The 22114-nt window shown below is 39.8% G+C and overlaps 1 protein-coding gene across 1 annotated transcript in view; it reads left to right on the top strand.

The window, feature by feature from the left end:
* The first annotated feature begins 409 nt into the window (after window positions 1-409).
* Trhr (thyrotropin releasing hormone receptor) overlaps window positions 410-22114 on the top strand; it is a 34597-nt gene continuing 12892 nt past the window's right edge. The window contains exons 1-2 of the mRNA XM_010619541.3: window positions 410-634; window positions 1214-2088. Of these exons, the coding sequence (XP_010617843.1) occupies window positions 1300-2088 (789 nt within the window). The 5' untranslated portion in view covers window positions 410-634; window positions 1214-1299. The remainder of the gene's footprint in view (window positions 635-1213; window positions 2089-22114) is intronic.

Raw genomic sequence — 22114 nt, 5'->3', positions numbered from 1 at the left:
AGAAGGAAGTGATTTCAGCACACACAGATATTCCAAGCTCCAAGGGCTGTGCCTAGACTGGGAAGGTTTTGCTATCCTCAAAATCCTTTAGGCGAGGAGTGAAAATGTGTCTCAGGACAGCTCAGGTCCTGGAGTTCCTGCCAAACTTGGACTAGAAGGGACCACAAGACCAACTGCCCCCGGATCCCTCGCTTGTGGTTTCAGCCTTCCACACCGAGACCTTATCTGCAACTCACTAAAAGTGAATCCTTCAGAGGGAGAAGACTGAATCAGTCAGGGCTGACTGGCACTTGTGCGGAGAGCGAGCATGTGTGGATGTGTGTTTGTGTGAGGGAGAGAGCGAGCGCGCGTGTGTGCTCTGCTTAGGGGACGATCTAGGATTTGACAGCCTCGTTGCTGTTGCTGCTGCTGCTGCTGCTGCTGCTGCTGCTGCTGCTGCTGCTACTGCTGCTGCGGCTGTCTGGTCTGTCAGAGTTGAAAAGGGCTGTGAGGTTTAGAGGAACTGCAGTCCTGAAGACTGAACGCTGCTAAGTGGCCTCCCTGTCAGAATAGCGAGATTTTCTGCAGCGTTGGAAACTTGGACCTCTTACCACTTCATCTGCCCAGAAAAGCAAGCAGCTCTACAGTCAATAAGGTAAGAGAGCAAATTGCTTTTTGCTGGGTATGGGGGATAGAAGGGACGGAAAATGTAGGCTCCAGAGCTTGGCATTTTGTACCGAAGAGATCTCTGAGAGAAAGGAAGCAACAGCTAAATTCCTATGAAGCTTGACCATTGAGCCTCTTGCCTTTTCCCCGGTACCTTTTTTTTTTTTTTTTTTTTTTTTACACTTTTGAGCCTCTTTCCTTTTCCCCGGTTCCTTTTTTTTTTTTTTTTTTCTTTATTACACTTTTCTGGGGCATCTGAAAGGTTTCTTTGTATTTATTTATTTTTTTTAGCTAGCACATGTTATTTAATTTTTTCAGTTAGGCACTGTTTCAAAACAAGGAGCTTTTTCTGTTTCTTTCAAGCATTTTTCTCCCTTAAGAAGAACTAGTCAAAAGAGTTACTCTATCCTACACTAGAGTTTCAGTAAAAATAGTTTTCAAAGTACATAGGAGTCTTATGTTATGGAAAAAATCAGAAGTAGAAGGAGAGGAAGTGAGAGTTACCTGTGCCTGTGACCTAATGGGGAATGGTGGCACTGTGAGTGAGCATGTGCACAATCTTTCACAGAAAACAGATCTGCCGCGACCAAGGTGGGCACTGAAGAGAAGATGTTTTAAGAAGTCCCTATTGCAGAGAAACTTCAACCACTAAGGATGGAAAACGAGACAGCCGGTGAACTGAACCAAACCCAGCTCCAGCCTCGAGCAGTGATGACCCTTGAATATCAAGTGGTCACCATCTTGCTTGTACTCATTATTTGTGGTCTAGGCATTGTGGGCAACATCATGGTAGTCTTGGTGGTCCTGAGAACCAAGCACATGAGGACACCCACAAACTGCTACCTGGTGAGTCTGGCAGTGGCCGATCTTATGGTCCTGGTGGCTGCGGGCCTCCCCAACATTACAGACAGCATCTACGGTTCCTGGGTCTATGGCTATGTTGGCTGCCTCTGCATTACTTACCTTCAGTACTTGGGAATTAATGCATCCTCTTGTTCAATAACAGCCTTTACCATTGAAAGGTACATAGCAATCTGTCACCCCATCAAAGCCCAGTTTCTCTGCACATTTTCCAGAGCCAAAAAGATCATCATCTTTGTCTGGGCTTTCACATCCATTTACTGTATGCTCTGGTTCTTCCTGCTGGATCTCAACATTAGCACCTACAAAGATGCTACTGTGGTGTCTTGTGGCTACAAGATCTCCAGGAATTACTACTCACCTATTTATTTAATGGACTTCGGTGTGTTTTATGTTGTGCCAATGATCCTGGCCACTGTCCTCTATGGATTCATAGCTAGAATCCTCTTCTTAAATCCCATTCCTTCAGACCCTAAAGAAAACTGTAAGACGCTGAAAAACAACTCAACCCATCAGAACAAGAATGTGAACTTAAATACCTCTAACAGATGTTTCAACAGCACTGTGTCTTCAAGGAAGCAGGTAAGCAGAGGAGAACCTCTGAGTCAATAGAGGAAATGTGAAATAGAGTTCCTTGTGAGATAGGATCAACTTTGTCCTACTTAGCTGATGGCAAAACCAAAATATAATCATGCAAATGTGTTGTAGCTAAGCTTCTGCCTTACATATAAAATCCATCGCTAAAACAACTGGACCTAAAAATAGGTGGGGAAATTTGATAGTACCTCCACAGGTGCTGTTAAGAGAGGAGTGTAAACAGAATCTCCAAAAATCCACCTTTAAAATGTTTGCGCCTCTCTGACACTGTTATCAGAACACTGAGACTACTTCTGAATTCTGCATAGAAAAAAATCCCATGGCATTGGCTCAGGATTATCTTTGAGAACCATGTTGCACAACAGGTTACCAAAGGAAAGTGTGAAAATAAATAATCAAACTTTTCCTGCTGTCCTATAGTTATCACAACTGAGACACTCATTTGAAAGATGCACCTGGACATATTTTTGTTCATCCTTTTTGGGGAAGACTCTCTCACTCTGTCCTTTAGCTACCTACCCAGCATGCAAAAGCTAAAAATGCACTGTGCTTGGTAAGTGCTCTAATCAAGGAGTCCACATCAAATTCACTTTGCTCTAAAATATGGTTAATTTTTAAATGTCTCTTTTGCCAGATAAGCATAACTAAACATTTCTTCATGTTGTCAGATACCTGAATGCCCATAAAGTTGTGGCTAAATTATGGTTTTGTTAGTGAATGAAGTACAACTTTTTTACCGTAAATATTATTTTAAGATAGTATAAGAATAAAGTGCTCTTATATCATGTATACACTTATCTGTATTTACACTATTGCTCTAAGCTAACTTATGAACTTGGTTTTCAGTTCCCTTTCCTTCTTTGTTGAACATGATAAACAGGAAACATTTATTCACCTAGTTTAAAGAGAAAACTTGAAATCAACAATCTTATTTCTTTCAAATGGCTTGAATTTTCTCTTTATCTCTTACTCTTTTCCAGCAGTAAATACAGCTTATTGTATGTGCATTAGTGTAACCTGAGTGTACTGTTTAAAGTATGCATTTGGGTCATTCACACTCTTACTTCCGAAACTCTAGATAGCTGATAAATGAAGAATTGTAATGAGATATATTTGGACACACATTTGAATAGACTACTAAAATGAAGATGTTTTAGATATGCATGTAATAAATAATGAACTCTAACCAAAAAGAAACACATGCAATATTTTACATGACAATGTGATACTTGCAGACACCCAGATGACAGAAGGGAAGACCTAAGCAGCTATAACTGGCTCTTACTTAGATTCCTATTGCTTTGGATCTAGCAGTGCTACACAATATGAGGTATATTTAGCCATCTATTACCCAAAACTTGATTAATGGAATTATACAGAAATCTGCTGACCATCTGCCAAGACACACATTAACAAATACAATGAGAGAATAAAGAATGTACCATTCAATTAGAGACCAAGCATCACTTAATATCTGCAGCAAGGAAGGTTAGTGAGTGAATTTACTCCTTAGACTCCCATTTGTATTCTTGATATAATTTCTAAAAATTATTTGTCTAGTCTAATGTCCTCTCCTTCAATTATAGTCATTAGCACCTATCACCCTTAATAATGTTCTTTAAATTGCTAATTATGTTACATGTTTGCCCTATTCTTTCAAAGCTATTATACATAAGCTGTCTATTGAGGCCATGTAATAGAAGAAAAGGGCAAAGATTTGGCTTCAGAGAACCCCAAGCTTAAAATGCCAGGGCTCCAATCAAGCTGTCTGACCGTGGATAATCAGAGCTTTCTGAGCCTTGGCTTCTTTATCTATCAAAGAAGATCAATGGCAGTACTCAGGACCAGTGTGAGGGGCCAATGAAAATTCCTCAGAAAGACACCTGCAGTGGGGTGGTGCTTCTCACCCGGGCACCAATTATTTCTTTGCTAGTTTGTTAAAAATCCTGACAGCTATGAAGGAGCCATAGATTTGTTCTTAAACTATATATTTGCTATCAAAATAGGATTATTTGTTGAACCAGTATGTGTATGGCATAATAACTTGTCTGAGAGACTTTTCAGAGCATTTGGTAATCAAACCATTCAGAGTTGTCACCGTGACATTGTTGTCAGCATCCAGGAATGCAGGATGTGCCAAGGGCCCACAGTAACAGACTCCAGTAGCACCTCAGTGAGGCCCACGAGGTAACTTGGATTAACAGTAACATGCTCTGTAATCTTAATTTTATTGGTACATTTTAGGTGTACAGTACAGTTACATTCATCATTGGGATCTTGTGCCTTTACATGCCAGGTCTTGGTTCTCATTTTTTCCCATACCCTGCCCTCCTTTCACCCCCTCCTCCCTTCCCTATTTACAAATACTTCATTTCCATTTTTTTGTTTTCTCATATTTTTTTCTTTTCCCTTATTTCCTTTCCCCTACCCTTCCCACTTCCCCTACACCTTTAGCCCTTTTCTTCCTATTTCACATTGTCAGTTATCTCATTAGGATCTTATGTACTATTATAGTTTTTCACACCAGAGAAATTTAAGATATTCTTAATTTAAGAAAAGAAGGAAAATTATGGGGCTAGTAGGATAAGAGAAGACTTCATGGAAGAGGAAGCATGTGAGAAGGCTCTGGAAAGATGGAGATAATGCGAAAAATAGTAAAAAAATATCTCCACATACAAAAGATAAGATACAGTGGCAGGAATGAAAATGGTATGGGTCTGAGAGGGGTCAGAGAGAGGAATAAATAAGGGGGAGGTTTTTAATGGGATGAAGTGTGCCAGGATTTAGCTCAGTGGTTCCACTGCCTGCCTTGCAAGCACAAGGACCTGAGTTCGATCCCTGGTACAAAAATAAAATAATAATAATAGAATGAAGTGAGTTGGTTAAATGAAGTGAATGAAGTATTTCAGAGAGTAGTAAAAGTAATATTGGGGTTGATGGTGTGTGTGTGTGTGTGTGTGTGTGTGTGTGAGAGAGAGAGAGAGAGAGAGAGAGAGAGAGAGAGAGAGAGAGAGAGAGAGATTCCTAGGTGAGGGATTATTTTTCTTTTTCTTTTGCTGTACTGGGGATTAAACCTATAGCCTTCTCACTGAGCTGCATCCCTGTCCCCTTTTAAATTCTGTTTTATTTTGACATAAAGTCTCTACAAGCCTCTAAGATGCCCAGGCTGGGCTCCAACTTATGATCGTTCTGCCTCAGCCTCCCAGAGTGCTGGAATTACAGGTGTGAACATATAGTTTTGGAAAAGGGATTTTGAACTTAATATAAATACAGCAAAGAATATGAATAGTGAAGAGGAAACAGCGATCATGAAAGTGGCATTTGGTGATGAGAAATCTGACAGCTCTAGGTCTGCAGATCTGAAAAGCAAGGGATTTTGGCAGAAAGACCTCTGTGGAAGCTTTCGGTGGTGATGCAGAAAAAGCAGTAAGGTGTTCCATTTGGAAAATTTAAATTAGGCTTTAAACCAGACAGGCATTTCGGAGAGAGAATCAGTTTACTGTGAACGTATTAAACAGAAAAGGTGAAGAGAGAGCAGTTCAATATAGCACCAGGTTCCGTGGTGGCATCTTGGTGGGTGGGAGTGACAAGTTCGAAAGAAAGCCTGTTTTGCACCAAATTAGTAATCCGCTACCCAGCTTTTCCTTTGCTTTTAATATTTTTCTCCACATTTTTTTTCTTCTAGGCAAGCTTAATTTATATTTTAATAAATACTCACCTTGGCCCAGTTGGTCTTTCTAGCCAGATGATTAAAGTCAAATGTGCGTAGCCTAAAGAAAATACATTTTCTAAAGGAAATAAAAGAGCATTTATCTGTGATGGACAAATGCAAGATTTTTGTTTGCTTGTTTATTTCTAACTTATCTTCCCTGTCTGAAAGATCCAGGCCAAGATTTCTTTCTATTATTTGGAGTTTCAATTATTTTGGGAAACTACTTTAATATGAAGTAAATTCAATGAAATAAGTTACTCAAATTTGTGGTTTGAAATTGTGTAGACAGAAGATGGACGCAGTCTGTTGCCTTACAATGGGTTATTTTGATTTTGAGGTGGTGCCATTTAAATGATCCCATGTACTGTATTTCAGCTCCTTAGACACAATTCCGAAAGATTCCCCTCCCTCATTCAGTCAGTTCTCAGCATTTTGTGAATAAAGCATCTCCATCATTGATTACGTACTTCTCTGTAATCGATTGGATCTTTTAGGATTTTAGAAGCACAGAAACACTTGAACCTCTTGATAAAAGGTGAAAACATCAATAAACACATTCAGTTCAAATATTTGCTTTCCACGCGATTCAGGGGCATAGGGAATATTATAGCTCTCAGGCTACGAGTTTTATTTTCAGTGGAGTCCTCACAACATTTGTTTTTTCTTTTCCTAGCAGCACAACCGGGAGGGAAACTATGAAACTAAGTCTTAACAGACACTCCAAGAGCTTTTATTATGTAATTTTATAAGATTAATCAAGTTTTAAAAATATCAATCTTTGTTTCCATAAACATGCTTAGAACTTTTCTACTCTACTAGAAAGAATACTGGTAGTCTAAGAAACCAAAGCAACTTTCCTTTTTAAAGCAATACATGACTTTTGATGATAGTGGTATAAGAGCAATCACTTATACTATGGAAAACAGATAATTAAAATTAAAAATGTATATATAATTGCAGTTAAATTGTATACATGTTATAGTTAAAGTAGTTATTTTAGTTTAAATGTATATATATATATATTATAGTTATATATATAGTTATAATTTAAATGTATATATGTTTGTTGGATGCTTTTCCATACAAAATGTTCCAATTAATTTTCTCAAAGAAAAAGACAGTGATTAGAACTGAATTGGATTCTGTGAGCCTCAGTTTTCTCATCAGTGAGATGGGTAAAACAATTACCTCTTGAAGTTGTTGCTGAAACCAACATCAGTGGGATGCTTCAGAGGCTGTCTTACTGCCTGTCCCATTGGGCTCTCTTGTCCCCCCGCTGTGATTCTCGGTGACCCTCATCCTCCTAGGAGCCCTCTTGATCTTCACCTAAGCAATCCCAGGTCATAAGATGTGATGGTGAAAAACTGAAGCACTCAGAAATGGAAATGGCTTCAATGTCCCCTCGCTCTTGTCCTTCTGATTCCCTCCAGGTCTTGCTCCTAGCGCTTTATCCATTCAAAGGGGGAAAAGAAATCTTGAACACAGGAGGGGAAAGAGGTGTACTGCTGGAGTGTCAGGCAGCAGGGCTGTTATTCAGAGCAGAGTCCTTTGCTTGTGTGCCTCGTGCAACTGCCATTTCCACCTACATCCTGGAGAAGCTCTGCTCCACACAACCGTCCTCCTCCCCGGGCAGCTCGGTCAGTGATGGCCCTCACAGGTGGAGAAACACACACTACCCTCTTGAGCGGTTGGCCTAAATGAGGGTTTACTAGTTATTTTACTCAGGTTTACTAGCATTGTTTTTACGGATCCATCTTTTATTTTTAGTTGTTTTTTGTTCCAGTTGTTTAGCTTTAACCATAGGCTTAATTCCATGAAAATCTACAAGTTGGGGGAGTACAATTCTGTCACTTAGCATAAAAGCAATTAAATGTGCCATTTTATTTTTATTACTAAAGAATACTTTCAATTTTCTGATTCACATCCTGTAGAAGGAAAGACATACTGCATAGCTCATAAATCAACTAAATGATGATCCCCTATAGTTCTGCACTTTGTGTCCTTCGTCAAATGTGTACACCTTGTTTATTTCCAATTTTAGATTTGAAGTTTTGAGCTATTATTTCAGCAGCAGAGAAAAATTAATTTTCTTATATGACTACAAAAAAGGAAACACGCACTCCTACAGAATTCTCAATTTGGCCACATAAAAAATAAATCTCAAAATCATTTAACCTTGAACATGAAAAAAACTACTTTACACTTTTTTGTAGAGCATCGCATCCATTCTTCAAAATGTAGCTCTCGCAAGCTCCAGACAAGTGAAAGCCACTATAACTATGTTCTTAGCCTCCTCTGCCTTTTTTCCTTTCTAACAAATTAGGGGAAAAGTGAAAGCTGTAAATCTGGAGCTGGTTTGGTGTAGAGCAATGTTTCATGGTAGCTCATGGATGTTTGGCGTACTCTGTAATTTCCTTAAACATTCACTCACACCCCCAAAGTACCTAGCACTGTCCAAGGTGTGCAGCCTGCAGGGATATGTGAAGATGGATACTTCTCCTGCAAGGAGATCCGTGTTATCCATGCACACGAATATCCCTGAACACATCCCCGTATTTTACAAAAGAGGACCCAGCAGGGGCGAGAGGAGAAGGAAAATGGAGGAGCTTGATGGAAGACCTGCTATTTCAGCCATATTTGTAGAGCTTAGCTGAAAGTCTAAGAGCAGCACCAAGAAGACAAATTCAAGGGAGAGGAGAAGTAGATGGGAGAGAACTGGGCATGGTCACAGAGAATAGTCTAGTATGGCTAAAGTGAGCTGTGGAAGGGGATTGTTTGGTGAGGAAAAGCACAGACATATTGGTTCCTGCTACACCTATCAGCCTCTCCTTCCAGCCCTACCAGGTTGTTCTACATACTTTCTTCTAGACCTGTGTTCACATCTACCGCCTATATCTATCTATCTCTATCTATCTATCTATCTATCTATCTATCTATCTATCTATCTATCTATCTATAGAGAGAGAGTCTCCAATATACAGCTCTAGAAAAGACATCTGTTAATCCATCTATGCATTTGATTTTTGGATCACATGTAATTAATTTTAATATGTCTAAAATTAAGCTCATTATTTTCCTTCATAACTTCTACTTCTGTCTTCCCTATACTATGTTGACTGACCAAAAACTTAGGAGTCTTTCCGGGTGCCTTGTTCTCCAATTATTGCCTTTCCCCAAATCTAAAAGCCAAGTTCTAGTGATTCCAGCTGGTAACTCTCTTAGATGACTGCCTACTTCAGTACCCAACTTACCAGCCTCAACTCAGCACACGAATTATTCTGCCCCGTGCTGACTCCAGGACCTCTCTAACACAGAGATATATCATCAGAATCATTTCTGGAGTTCCCGAATGCCTAGAGTTGAAACTCCTTATCATACAAATAAGATCTTGGCCCTTCCTTACATTTTTAGCTCATCTCTGTCATGGTTCTCTCAACTTACACTTCATGCTTCTGCAATATTGAATTACTTCTAGTTCTCTAAATATACTAGAGTTCTGGAAAACTCAATTTTATTTCAAGTTTCAAATCAAATAATTGTCCATGCACCCCAAAACTTCTCAGGTGGATTTGTACAGTTGATGCCCTAACTAAACAACTAACTACACACACAGACACACACACACACACACATATAATTTTCCCACACATGTACAGTACTTTTCTTATATTTGCACTTTAGTTAAGTCTTGCATGCCGTAGTTCCTTACCTCTCTTCCTGGCCCGCTAGCATCCTTTACAGCAAGGCCCTGTATTCCAGGCACCCTCGGCACTGTGCTTGTCTATCAAAGTGTCTATCCATGGCGGTGTGCCGCAGCTGGAGAACACAGGCTTTGGAAGAGCAAAGCTTTGGTAGCACCTTTTCCCAACTCTGCATTTGAGGACATCACAAGAGTTGCCTTGTAGAAACTGTCTGTGGTTGAAGAATGCATGCCACAGAAATGAACGAATGTGGTATTCAAAGCTCTCCTTCTTTTTGTGGGAAATGATTGTTAAATATTTATCAGCACATTTCTCCTTGTGTGTTTACGTCACTCAAGTAAGTATATAAGAGTATGAAAGAGTATATGCATCCGTGCTTAGAGACTCACTCAACTCCAGCACTCTAATTTGCTCCCCGAAAAATACTTTGATTCTGACACATCCTTCTCAAACTTTAATTAAAATGTCCTTGTCTATTAGCAAATGTCCTTTGCATTCCAAAATAACCAAAGTGCAACTAACCAGTACGACAACGATTAAATTAGCAGATGAAAACTTTTGGGGAATTTTTTCCTTCTGTAAAGAACAGGCCGACGTAGGAACACGATAGGATCAAGTAGTAATTGACTTTGTTATACACAATCCAGTTCACTTTCCTGTGAGCGTTCCATATGCGCTCATCGAGGAGGAGGCTGCTTTGGACATAAAGGGCAGAACAGAAGAACAATAGCAACCCAGGGAATAATTATTTGAGTAGAGATATAAAAGGATAATAAATCCAAGTGCCCTCCACTGAATAATTTTCCTAAAACAATTTGCATATATCATCTTTCAAAAAAAAAAATCTCGCCAAGCTTCTCTGAGTGGCTTTCAAAACCCTGTAAAACATCATCATTCTCTCTGGCTTTGCTCTTCCATTTTCTTTGGACGTTAATGAGCCCTTATTGAGCGCCCATTTCAGATCGGCACTATTCTTAAGACCCAATAATGGTCACTACCTTATAAACTTGCAGTAAAGGGCCGGGGATTTAGCTCAGTGGTTCTGTCGCCTGCCTTGCAAGCACAAGGACCCCGAGTTCGATCCCCAGTACCAAAAAAAAAAAGAAGAAGAAAAAGAAAAGAAATAAACTTGCAGTAAAACACCTAAGACTGATAATAAAAAAACAACATGAGGCTAGGCTCAAAAGTGTACAGAAACTGCAACAGTCGAAGACTGATTGCTGTCAGATGTGTGGAGAGCAAACCCCCAAGAGGAAGCTGCTTTTAAAGAATAGGAAAATTCTTGCCAGGCCAACATGAAAAACACAGGCCTTTAAACTACTGGGAGCCATCGTCTAAGCAACCGAGCTGAGCCCATTGGAAGCCCATGGAAGGCACTATATGCTGGCTGGCTACTCCTACACTTGGATTTGTGGCCCCGGGGAACCAGTAGAGGCCTTCCATAAGGACAGTAGCAGATGGGTCTTGAGTTTTGAGAATCTTGCTCTTAAAATTGTATGACAGAGTGAGCAGGAGCCAGAGAAACAGGTATGAGGGTGCTACAGGCCACGAAAGAATAAAGGCAAGCCCAAGTTCAGGTGTGGTAGTAGGAGTAGCAGAAAGGGAAGTAGATGAGACATGTTTAGGAAGAAAAAATCAGGAGGATTTCATAACAAGGCAGAGAGATACAATTCCTAAAGGAAATTCCGATTCCTGGCTGGGGCAGGTGGTGGCCTCATCATCAAGCGTGGCACAGAATACAAGAGCAACCTTGTCTACATTTATTCCTTCCCCATGGATGAAAAGCATGGCTCCAGAGAATCTACCACACAGGCCAAGCTCAGTCTTACCTGTAGCTCTGCTCTTGCAGTGTCTCCCTGTGTGTAAAACCCTCCTTGCTGTTGACACCCATGCCCTCCCATAATGTCTAGTTCAGGCTCCCAGCTTAGGCTGTGAATCAAGAGGTCCCAAGTGTCAAATAGACACTGGAGGGCGAGTGAGCACAGACTCAAGTCCAGAATAGCACAAGTTCAGACTCGAGTTCCTCAGCTTGCTGTCTTTATAACTCTGTAAGTTGTTTCACTTGTTGGCACTTCAGTTTGTTCCTGGGTAGAATAGAATGCAAATAATTCTCATAAAGTTGCTGTGAGGAAATGGTAGTACATAGCAAGGGCTCAGACATCCATTAAATATCTAAATTGCATATTGTGTCTAAAATGCTATTCATTCGGTCTTTATCCATGAAGTGTCAAAAATATAGACCACTAGTACTTTCTTGAAGAAGACAAAGTTTAGAGGTGATAGTAGAGGTAGGACTTCCTGGTATGTAACAGCATATTAATACAAGCAAATCAGTGCATACTTCTTGAGATCCTACTATGTGCTCAGAGAAAAGTACAGTAAGGACCATCTCAAGCCACACGCATAACAAAAGCTAGATATTATGACTTTTACTATGTATCCTGCACTAGTCAAGTGCTTTACATGAGCTCACTCTGCAAATCCTCACATCGATCCCGGGAGGTGATAACTAATCACAGAAGAGGATGTGGAAGCACAGGGAAGCTGAGTAACCTACCTTAGATCACAGAGCTAGCTGTAGTGATCAAGGATTTGAACCCATTGCTCCCTGTTCAGAGCTTACATGGTGTCAACCAGAAAGATAAGAAAAAAATAAACAAAGATGAGATTAGTAAAGTTTACAGTAAATTTCTTGGAGCTGGAACCAGGAAAGAGATATGGAGGTCTGGAGAATTTAGTTAAAGAGAATGAGAGAAGAGAGGCCATGTCAGATAAATGGGGGAAATAGAAGAAAAAGTGTCATCAATAGGAAATTGTTAAACACGTTCTGTCTGAGGAATGGAGACACATATGCACCAAATATTCATTTCAAGGCAACATGGGAAATGAATTTGGAGACATATGGGCTGAGGTTGGGTCAAGGCAGCTAAAAAGTCAAGCATAAGCTCCCCACCAGGACCCGACTCAGTTTCTTCACAGGGCTAGGGAACAATGCACCAAAAATCACATTCTATAAATCATGGACACTTTGCCCTCAGAGTCTCCATTCCAAATAACCCCTTGGTGATCATTTGCCAAATCATGATCAGTCCCCTCTTTTCATTCCTCAAATGCCACTTGCAAAGCTCCCCGCTTTTCTCAAGTGATTATGCCTGAAATTCCTTCTTTTGCAATCTCTCCCACATCCAACTTGACTTTTCTTTTGCTATTGCTTCAGTTCAGCCTTGTTGCTTCTCTACACTGTAGGCAGAAGCTCTGCCCTGTCAAACTTGCAGAGGCTTCCTAACCAACCTCCCTGCCTCTTAATTCCCTCCCGTAATTCATCTCCAACTGTGTTGATAGAAAAACATAAATGTGAGCTCGACGCCATCACTATGCTACCTGGATACGCTCGTTCCTTACATGCTGAAACCCCAAGCCATTATTGGGTCCACTGGGATGCATATGATCTACTACCTGATCACTTTCCCAGCCCCTCACTGCATCACACTTCCCAGCCAGTGTGTTTACCCCTGACCCTACCATCTTAAGCATTCTGTAGCCCTGTATCGGATCTTTTGCTTTCAGTCCACCCTCTAGTAGTTCATCTTTCAGAATAGGTTTTCCTGCCTCCAGTGGTAGGATGTGGTGTTTCTCCCGTCCCTTTGTAGCACTTTGTTCTTTCATCTGTGTAGTCTACCATGTTGTTACTAATAATTTGATCTCATGTCTGCCTTTCCCACAAGACTGCATTTCACAGTGATGGAAACATCATCCCATTTATTTTTGGGCATGCAGTGACTCATAGTGCCCACAATCATAATGCCATGTGACTAAACCAGTAAAGCCTGGATATAAAGAAGGAAAGAAAATAGAAGAATTAAATATGACTCTGAAGACTAATCCAGGAGACTAAAGATGGAACTATTAAAAGAAATACTGAGGAAAAATATTAAAAGTATTGTCAGAAATGAGGAATTGTATATAGCAGTTGGAAATATTTGTTTACAAGTGAGTATCAGCATGAGCTATGTGGATCTGGAAATCATTAGAATAATGTAAAGGAGACATGACTAGGATTGAACTGAAAAGGAGGGAAGGAGAGACTGACAAAAATGGAGGACTACAAGAATGTTACTTTTAGGAAACTAAACGAGGATGAGAGACTTTGCTACAAAAAATCAGGAGCCTACTTCTCTGTCTCTCAGAGCATGGCTAGGGAGACAAAGACAGAGTTTTGGTGGAGGCTCCCAGCTGAGAGGAAGTGTAGAGGAGGAGGAATGAGCCAGGGAACAAGCTAATGATTAAACGAATTCATCTGAAGCAGAAGTCATGGCCTGGCCACTTGAGTCAAACTCAACACTTTAGCTGTGAGACATGAGAAGAACTTGAATAAACTTAAGTTAGTTCTGAGAAATTAAAGGCCAAAAACCATAAACACAAAACAGAAAATGAATAGTGTCCAACACTTGACAACCATAATGAATTGAAATAGAGGCAGACAACACTTTGGGAAGGAAAACACTGCAACCTTTCCTAACACTGGTCACAACGGGTTATCTCCTCAGGTAGATTACCCTGCGTGTGACGCTACAGCAGCTGGAAGGAACCAAAGCATCCTGGGCCTCTCCACGCCCAGATGCCGCTGCTGGAGTTCTATGGGAATTTACGATTATGGCTGAATTAGGCATATTGTCTGCAAGTGACTCAGCAAAGGAGTTAAAGGCAACGGAGGACAGAGGCCAGGCAGACACACAGCGCTCTAGGAATTTTTGAAGGTCATTTATAAAGTCAAGTGACTCAAACACCTACCTGCGTGCAAGACTGAGCCCACACCACACTTCCTCTGAGAGGAGTTAGACTCGATGACAGATTTTACTTGGCAAACATTTGAAAGATTATGCAGCACGCAATTTGCATGAGAGAAGGCGGGAGAAGAGTACACTGATGCATTTTCTGTCCTACTGAGAGAAATGGAAACAGGCTCAGACTCAGGGTATGTTTATATGAGAAATATTTAAGCAAAGATTATAACATGCTGGGACAGACCTCCAGGGATTTCTTTAAGAACCAGTTAGATAACTTCCTGAAGAATTTAAGAGGGATCAAATAAATGCCTTCAGATAAACCAACTGCACCATGCAGTGGAGTTGCTATCCTGGATGAAACATGGTCTAGTTAAACTATTACAGTCTCTTCCAGGATACTGTTATATACAAAAGTAAAATAGGGAAGTAAGGAACAGATGTAAAAATTCAAGATATTTGTACTTCTCCACCTATGATTTCTTTGAAAACCAATTGTGTTAGGCACCAGTATATAAAAATGAGTAATAAAAAGTTTCTACTAGGACTCCTAAGCTAAGCCTTGTGAATTAATAGACATTTTGTAAGTGATGATGGGGAGGAAGATGATTTTTTTCAGTGGACCTAAATGGATGAAAAGCAGAAATCCAGGAAGAAGTCGTTAATCCAGAGACTGCCACTGCCTCCTTAAGACTGGCAACAAAGGAGAGGATGAAATAACCAGGTACCAGAAAATAAGGTCCCTTTCTGGTGTAATGAAACATTAGGAGAAGATTCTAAAGCCTACAGAAAATCACTGGGAGAGCGCAAGGGCAGAAGCACTATAATCAAATCTATGCTTGAGAAAAATCATTTGATTTTCAATGCAGGCAAAAGCCTACCTGCAAAGTCTAATTTAATCTGATGAATAACAGAGAAAATAGAAAGTCACTGATAAAATTGGAGCAGAATCAATAGACTTGGGCACGAGTGGAGAGAAAGCAGGAGACAAAGGAGTCAAAGGTGACACAAACCATCGAGAGAGAAAGTGAGGTGTCAGTTAAGAGCCTGAACTCCGGAATGTTATTCCCAGGGATAAGAATTAGTGTGGAGCCAACTATGTGATATAAACAAGTGCATTTATACCCTTGAGCCTCAGCTTGCATAGTTTTATTTTTTTTATTTTATTAGTACATACTTGTAGTATGATATGATCACATTCGTCTTGGAGGATTGATACACGTACATACTTCTAGCAGTAGTATCCATCTGCCAGTGTGGTTAGGGTTTAATACAAAATGTATCACAATGCCTGGTACTTAAGAATAATAAATGTTAGCTCTTGCTATTCTTGATTGGATAGTGGAATTTACTTGCCCCTGCTGTCTCTAAAGTGTCTACAGATTACAATGGGGCAGTTAGGAACATAGACTTACAGCTCAGAATAAATTGTTTTGTTCATGACAGCAGAATAGACGCAATCACTGAAGAAAATTTTGTGGAAGAAAAAAAGAAACCTTGGAGTAGCCAGAACTTGGGGGAGAGTGGAAATAAGAGCCCGCGAAATAGAGAAGCAACAGCCAGAGAAGGAGCAGAGAAATGAGGAGACAGCAGAGTCCCGCGAGCTCAAGGAGGAGACTATATCCACAGTTGTCAATAGAAAATGGTACCGATAAGGACCAGAACACACCCTCAAAGGCACTGATAAATGTTGTGAGTGCAGTTTTCATAAATTACATCTCATAGACTTGGCGAATGAGGGATGGAAGAAAAACTAGAAGACAAGCAATGGCTGTTTTAACAACCCGGAGCAGTGTCTGGAACATAGACATACCCAATAAATGTGTGTCAAATGAGTAATGAATAAACGAATGAAAGAAGGTATGAGTGTGAAACAGGAAAAGGAGACAAGAGTGACTGTTCCTGAAGATCAATTTTAGTTTATAGGGCACAAAATAGCAAGTTCTTACACGACGGCTTCTACTTTCTTCATGAGCCCTAAAACAAAGCCACTGATGAAGAAGGCTCGGTGTGATGGGAGGGAGTGGGGGCACTAGGAGAGGAGTGGCTGTCTGTTGTGGGAAGTGGGAAAGCAGGTGCTGTGTAGACCGATGACAGAATTATGTCACATTCGTGCTTAGGAACACCAAACTGCCAAGAACACTTTCCAATATGTGTTTTCCCAGATTCAGTCCCAATAAACCATATTTAATGAGTCATTTCATTGACCAACAGCTAGCTAGTACGGTCCTCAAAGTTGTTTCCTGCTATAGCGTATGACACACGCATGACTAGTACAATTTCACGTGGACCACTTGGGCCCCCTTCACTGAGGCCAGAATTCTTTTGGCAAAGGCCAGACCAGATTTCACTGCATGTCTTACCACAGAGCAGGGGTCTCCTCACTTACTAAGGTGTTTTGTCTGAAGTCCTGGCTCCAGATCAACAGAAACCAGGTGTCTCGGTAAATCCCATGCCCCAAAGCACTGCAAATAAGACCAGCTTGTGGACAGTAACTCCTTCCTCGCAATTTTGAGCCATGCTTCTGCTTCTCAGATTCCCAGATGATGTGCCTACCTGGTATTCACAATTTCTTTTTCCTTTCCCTTAAATATCTTGATTCTTAGCCTGGCGTCGTGGTGCACGCCTGTAATCCCAGCACTCACCCTTGAGCCTCAGCTTGCATAGTTTTAGTTCGAGACCAGCCTGGGCTACACAGTGAGTTCCAGGTCAGTCTCAACTACATAGTGAGACCCTGTCTCAAAAAATCAAAAAAATAAAAAATAAATAAAAATGTTGATTCTTTCCATTTTATCTTTGAAGAATTCTGGAAATACACCTAGAAGCAATTCACCTTGGGATAAAAATAACAGACTTCATTTTGCCCAGAGTTCTGGACTCGACTTTCCTCAAAGGAATGAGGCATCATGAGGTGAAAATGCTTTTGATAAACACAGTGAAGACTTCTTGACTCCTCATTCACTGCAAGGCATTTTCTTTAATGTTTAAAACATTCCACGCCTCCTCCGGAAGACCTTTGGGAGTGTGAAGGCCCCGCTGTCACTATTCAGCACCACACAGGGTGCCCACTTATTCCTTAAGGGAGCTCTGCAATCTAAAGGAGTTGTGTCTGCGCTCAGGATTCAGACAGCTGGGGAAGTGCTGTTGTGGACCAGGGCTTTCAAGCTAATGAATGCATTGCTGCTGTTCGCGCCTCCTCAGCTCCATCCTCTTCAGAATAATTAAAGCAGAGATATTATTAAACCTCACCAGGTTCACTGTCGCCACTGGGATAATATATTGCTTCAAAACAGACAAACATATGTGTATATACCTACCACGGGAGGAAGTCAATCTTGATGTTTCTTTTGAATTTTGTACACTTGATCTTAGCCAAAAGATTGAGAGACAAATATTATTTATTTTTTTTAAGTCATGAACACCGAGTCACCGGAAGAAACCTCATGTCCACGTTACATTTTGATAGTCACAATAGTCAAAAGACATAAACTTTGGGCCTATGAGAAAATGAACTATTTCTAATAATTGTAGTGGTCATTAAGAAGGTCATGTTAACATTTAAGGAAGGTACACTACTCTTTGAAATTTGCTACCTAAAAGTAAGCCCACTGTCAGATAACTTTTCTGTCTTTAAAAGAGTTACAGTGTAAAGCTTTTAATTCTAGTCCTTCAGGAAGTTCACCTCTCCGCTTCAGCTACAGTGACCCAACATGACCTCCAAAGTTAAGAACAGAAAATCAAGTCATTTAGTAACAACAAGAAATATAAAATATTCTTTCCAAAACACTGAGTATTTGTCACAAAACGACTTGAAGAATGATTACTAGCAAGCATAAAATTCACAAACACCATTTTCCCTGAAAAAAGAGCTAGAAGTATCTGTATCCAGTATTAAAATATCCTGGTAAATTGTTATACAGCAGCCTAGGGGAAAGGCTATGCACAAAAGCCTTTGGAAGGGGAAGTTATTTTCTTGTATACTAAGTAGCCAATATTTTACATTGTTGCTATGTTACTAGTCATCAAAAAGATCTGAAATGATTATATCTTCACAATGCATTGTACATTTGTTACCAACGGCTATTTCACTCCAAACCAGTGACACATAGGACCTTCCCCCAGTAGCAAAGTCACATCACAAAACAAATTCTAAAGGGGAAGTAAAAAGGATCAAGATACAATATGTATATGTGCCAATTCCCCGTGATTAACGTATTATTATGTACTTTTTCTATGAAAAGAAACAAAAATAAATGTGAAGTAAAACTGCCGACTGTCAAGAGCGTGGAGATTGTTGCAAATTCCCACAAGTGATTCTTAAATTTTCTTTTCAAAAGCTTCTCACCCCAGTTCAAGAATCATTGCATAAACATAGTAGCTTAGATTTTAGATTCTTCAGTTAAATATCATGATCAAAGCTACTTGCCTGATCTTATTTCTAAGAAAGTCACCTGGAAAATAGTCTGTTCCATTTGTCCATGTGTTGGTCATCAGTTAACCTCTGTATCAGTAATGTCATTGTGTGACAGGTATAGTGCCATGGGATTGTCACTCAACATCTCTTTGCACCTGTGATACAGGTGCAAATTAACCCATCACTTTTAAAGATAAGGATTCTTTAGCAACATGGACATTTAGAAACATGGAGCCCAGAACACCCCCTAAAAAACACAGGAGCAAGAAGTCTGCCCTGTCATCTAATCCAAAGCCTGTGAAAGCAACACTATTCTTGCACATCTTCACACACTTGTCATAGTATTAGCATCTCAGAGACGCTAAATAGCGTAGTAATTAGAACCAAGTAGACTGATAGGTCTTACACGGAAGGGAACTCTTACACTTATGTATGACAAATTCATTCATTCATCCTGCAAAAATGTGTCAAATATTTGCTTAAATGTTTCAAGCACTCTTCAACCTCAGAAGTACAGCAATGAATGAGCAAGACAAAGATCTCTGTTCCATGGAAATTATATTTTAAGGGGAAGGAGAAAAAGGAAATAAAGCGATAAGACTGAGGAGAAAGATCAGGAGAATAAGAGGGATGATGGAATTTTACAGTAGAGGAGGTACCGTTTTCAACAGGACAGTCAGAGATGTTAAATATCCTCCTTTAAAGCATGGTGTTACTCTGATTCTACAGGAAGGCATGAGCAAATGTCATTTGTAAACAGATGCTTGGATTTTTCCTTGTGAGGCAATATGAAACACAGAGTTGCCTTAAACAGGATATTTGGGTTTACACCCAGGAAGTACAGCATTAGTGATGCTATTCGAGTACATTTCATAAACTTTTCATCGCACTCATTTTAAAAGAAAATGCTTTGTGCTTTATAATTCAGAGCTGAAACACTACCTAGTGGTACAATAAGGACCTTAAGGTAGATTAGTGATTAAGAGAAATTTGTGACCTGTGATTCCTTAGCCAAATGCTGAGATCCCCATCAGTTCATTTTTGTAAGAGAAAGGATGATCATCTATCTATTCAGCCCTTTTCACACGAGGAATAGGAGACAGTTACCTTTTTAGGAAGATTAAAAGCAAGAGACTCTTTTCATTGATTGAAATCCGAGTTTTACCACTAGTAGGCATTGCATGAGTTTCATCGTTTGTGAAATGGAGATAATGACAGTACGTTCTTGACAATGCTATCATCAAAATGAGCCGGTATCCAAGTGAAGCATTTAGAACTAGTCTCAATGAGTAATCAGCAATGAGCGTTTTCTATTATTAGTTTAGAAAATAACTTTCACTTCTCTAGAATTTTAAGCGGCACAAGCATGATGAGATAGGTCAAAGTTTCTGCCACCACTTTACTGAAAAGGAAAACAAGACTCAGGAAAAGTAATAGCCCTGAGTCTAGTGACTGGTAAGTGCTGTAGCCAGGAAGCCAACTCAGAGTAACTGCAGCAGAAGAGGGTCTTTTCCACTGGAAAATTAGAGAGTGTGATAGAGAAACCCAGGAACCGGTGAGGTGGCCACATACCGTGGATCTGTGGATGCCTCCTGTACTGATTTCCGCACATTTTTTTTTTTTTACCTTATCCTCCTTAAGGGCCTTCTCCTTTTGGGAAAGTATATCCCAGGGTTATTAAAACAGTGTTGCCATTACACTTTTTAATTTTCGGTGGAGAGGCAATGCTACCTGTAACTGTATTCTGAAGAAATTTACATTTTAAATCAAAACTTTGGTCCAAGAGCTGAGAGCCACAGTTATTTGGTCCATATTTCTCATAGACTCATTGATACTTAGATGAAGGATGTAAAACAGCCATAAAAGCACTGCAGTAGTTTGAACTAGGTTGTATTTCATTTGTCTGGTTTATTAGAAGTGTTTATTTGTTTCATGGGTTAGGAAAGTATGATCATGGATCAAATGCTACTCTACTACTCGTTTTTCTGAAGAAAGTGTTGGTGGAGCTTCACGAGCTGTGCCCAGTTATTTATGCATTGCGTCTGCCTGCTTCCTCACTGCAGTGGTGGATTTAGATTTGAGAAATGGCAGGGTGCTACATGGCACTGAGATGACGATATTTACTAGCAGGCCCCTCACAGTAAGCACAGCTCACTCCTGAACTATTGCTACTTAAGAATTCATTTGTGAAAATACATACTTAGTGCATGTACTGGTGCATGACACATGCTCACTAAAATTGATAAATATATATTAAATAGATGTCCGCTTTTCACACAGGTACAAGAAATAGGAAGTTCACGTTTATCATAAGCAGCCTAAATTTGCAACTAGTACATCCCTTCTTTTATCCTAATTTGCTTCCTCTAAAGAAAATGCTTTGGCATTGTATTGAAAAAGCCTAGATTTCAACAGGTGGTAAAAAAAGACAAATGTATAATCTGTATATACAGAATATCACTGAGAGAAATAGCTTTCTACAATTGTATGAATAACACATAAACCCCACGTGGTTGATTGTGTCAGCAGACAGATAGGACAGAACACAAATACCTGTCCAAGTGAGATTTGAATCTTTTGAAGGCAAATCATATTTCATTTTGGTATACATTAACATAGTGTCAATCAATTTCAGTAACAGGAAATGAACTCAGCATAAATCATGTTGACTAAGAATCTCCTTGGGGCTTCAATTTTCCTAAGTTCTTTGTAACAATGTAGCCACTTTTTTTTTTTTTTTTACAGAATAACACATTGTACCCCAGGAAATTTTCTTCACCATGATTTGTCTGATCTATCATGTCTCTTTGGGAGAAGGAATCTTGACAAATTGAATTTAATTTTTAACTTCAAGTATTTTTTGGATGCCAAATCCTGTTTTAGGGATTAGGTATGCAATAAATGTTATTTCTTCCAGCAAGATCTTACATAGAGGAGAATAAAGAAAACACAAAATGATAATGACATTTGTGATTGTGGCTGGAATTGTAAAATAGTCTCTTGGAACTCCTTGGAGACTTAGAGTGATGACTCTCTTTCTTTCTTTCTTTCTTTCTTTCTTTCTTTCTTTCTTTCTTTCTTTCTTTCTTTCTCTCTCTCTCTCTCTCTCTCTCTCTCTCTTTCTTTCTTTCTCATCATGCACAGTACATGCTAGACCCTCATATTTCTCCTTGAAAGAACAAGATAAGGCTCCCCAAAGTGCCTTGATTATGGGGATGAAAAGGCAAAAAAAGCAGGTAAACGTGAAGGAACAGGATCTGTTCAGATTGTGACTATTAGCACAGATTGAATACGCTGATAGCCATGAAAGAAATGAACCTGGGGAAGGATTTGCACCCATCACTCTTTCCAGAAATAATAATTTTCCTGGATCTCACTTTGTTATCTATAAAATGAAGAA

This window comes from Fukomys damarensis, unplaced genomic scaffold (genome assembly GCF_012274545.1).
Source record: "Fukomys damarensis isolate Sample0158 unplaced genomic scaffold, DMR_v1.0_HiC HiC_scaffold_5, whole genome shotgun sequence".
Lineage (NCBI taxonomy): Eukaryota > Metazoa > Chordata > Mammalia > Rodentia > Bathyergidae > Fukomys > Fukomys damarensis.
This window is presented reverse-complemented; position numbering and strand designations above follow the sequence as displayed.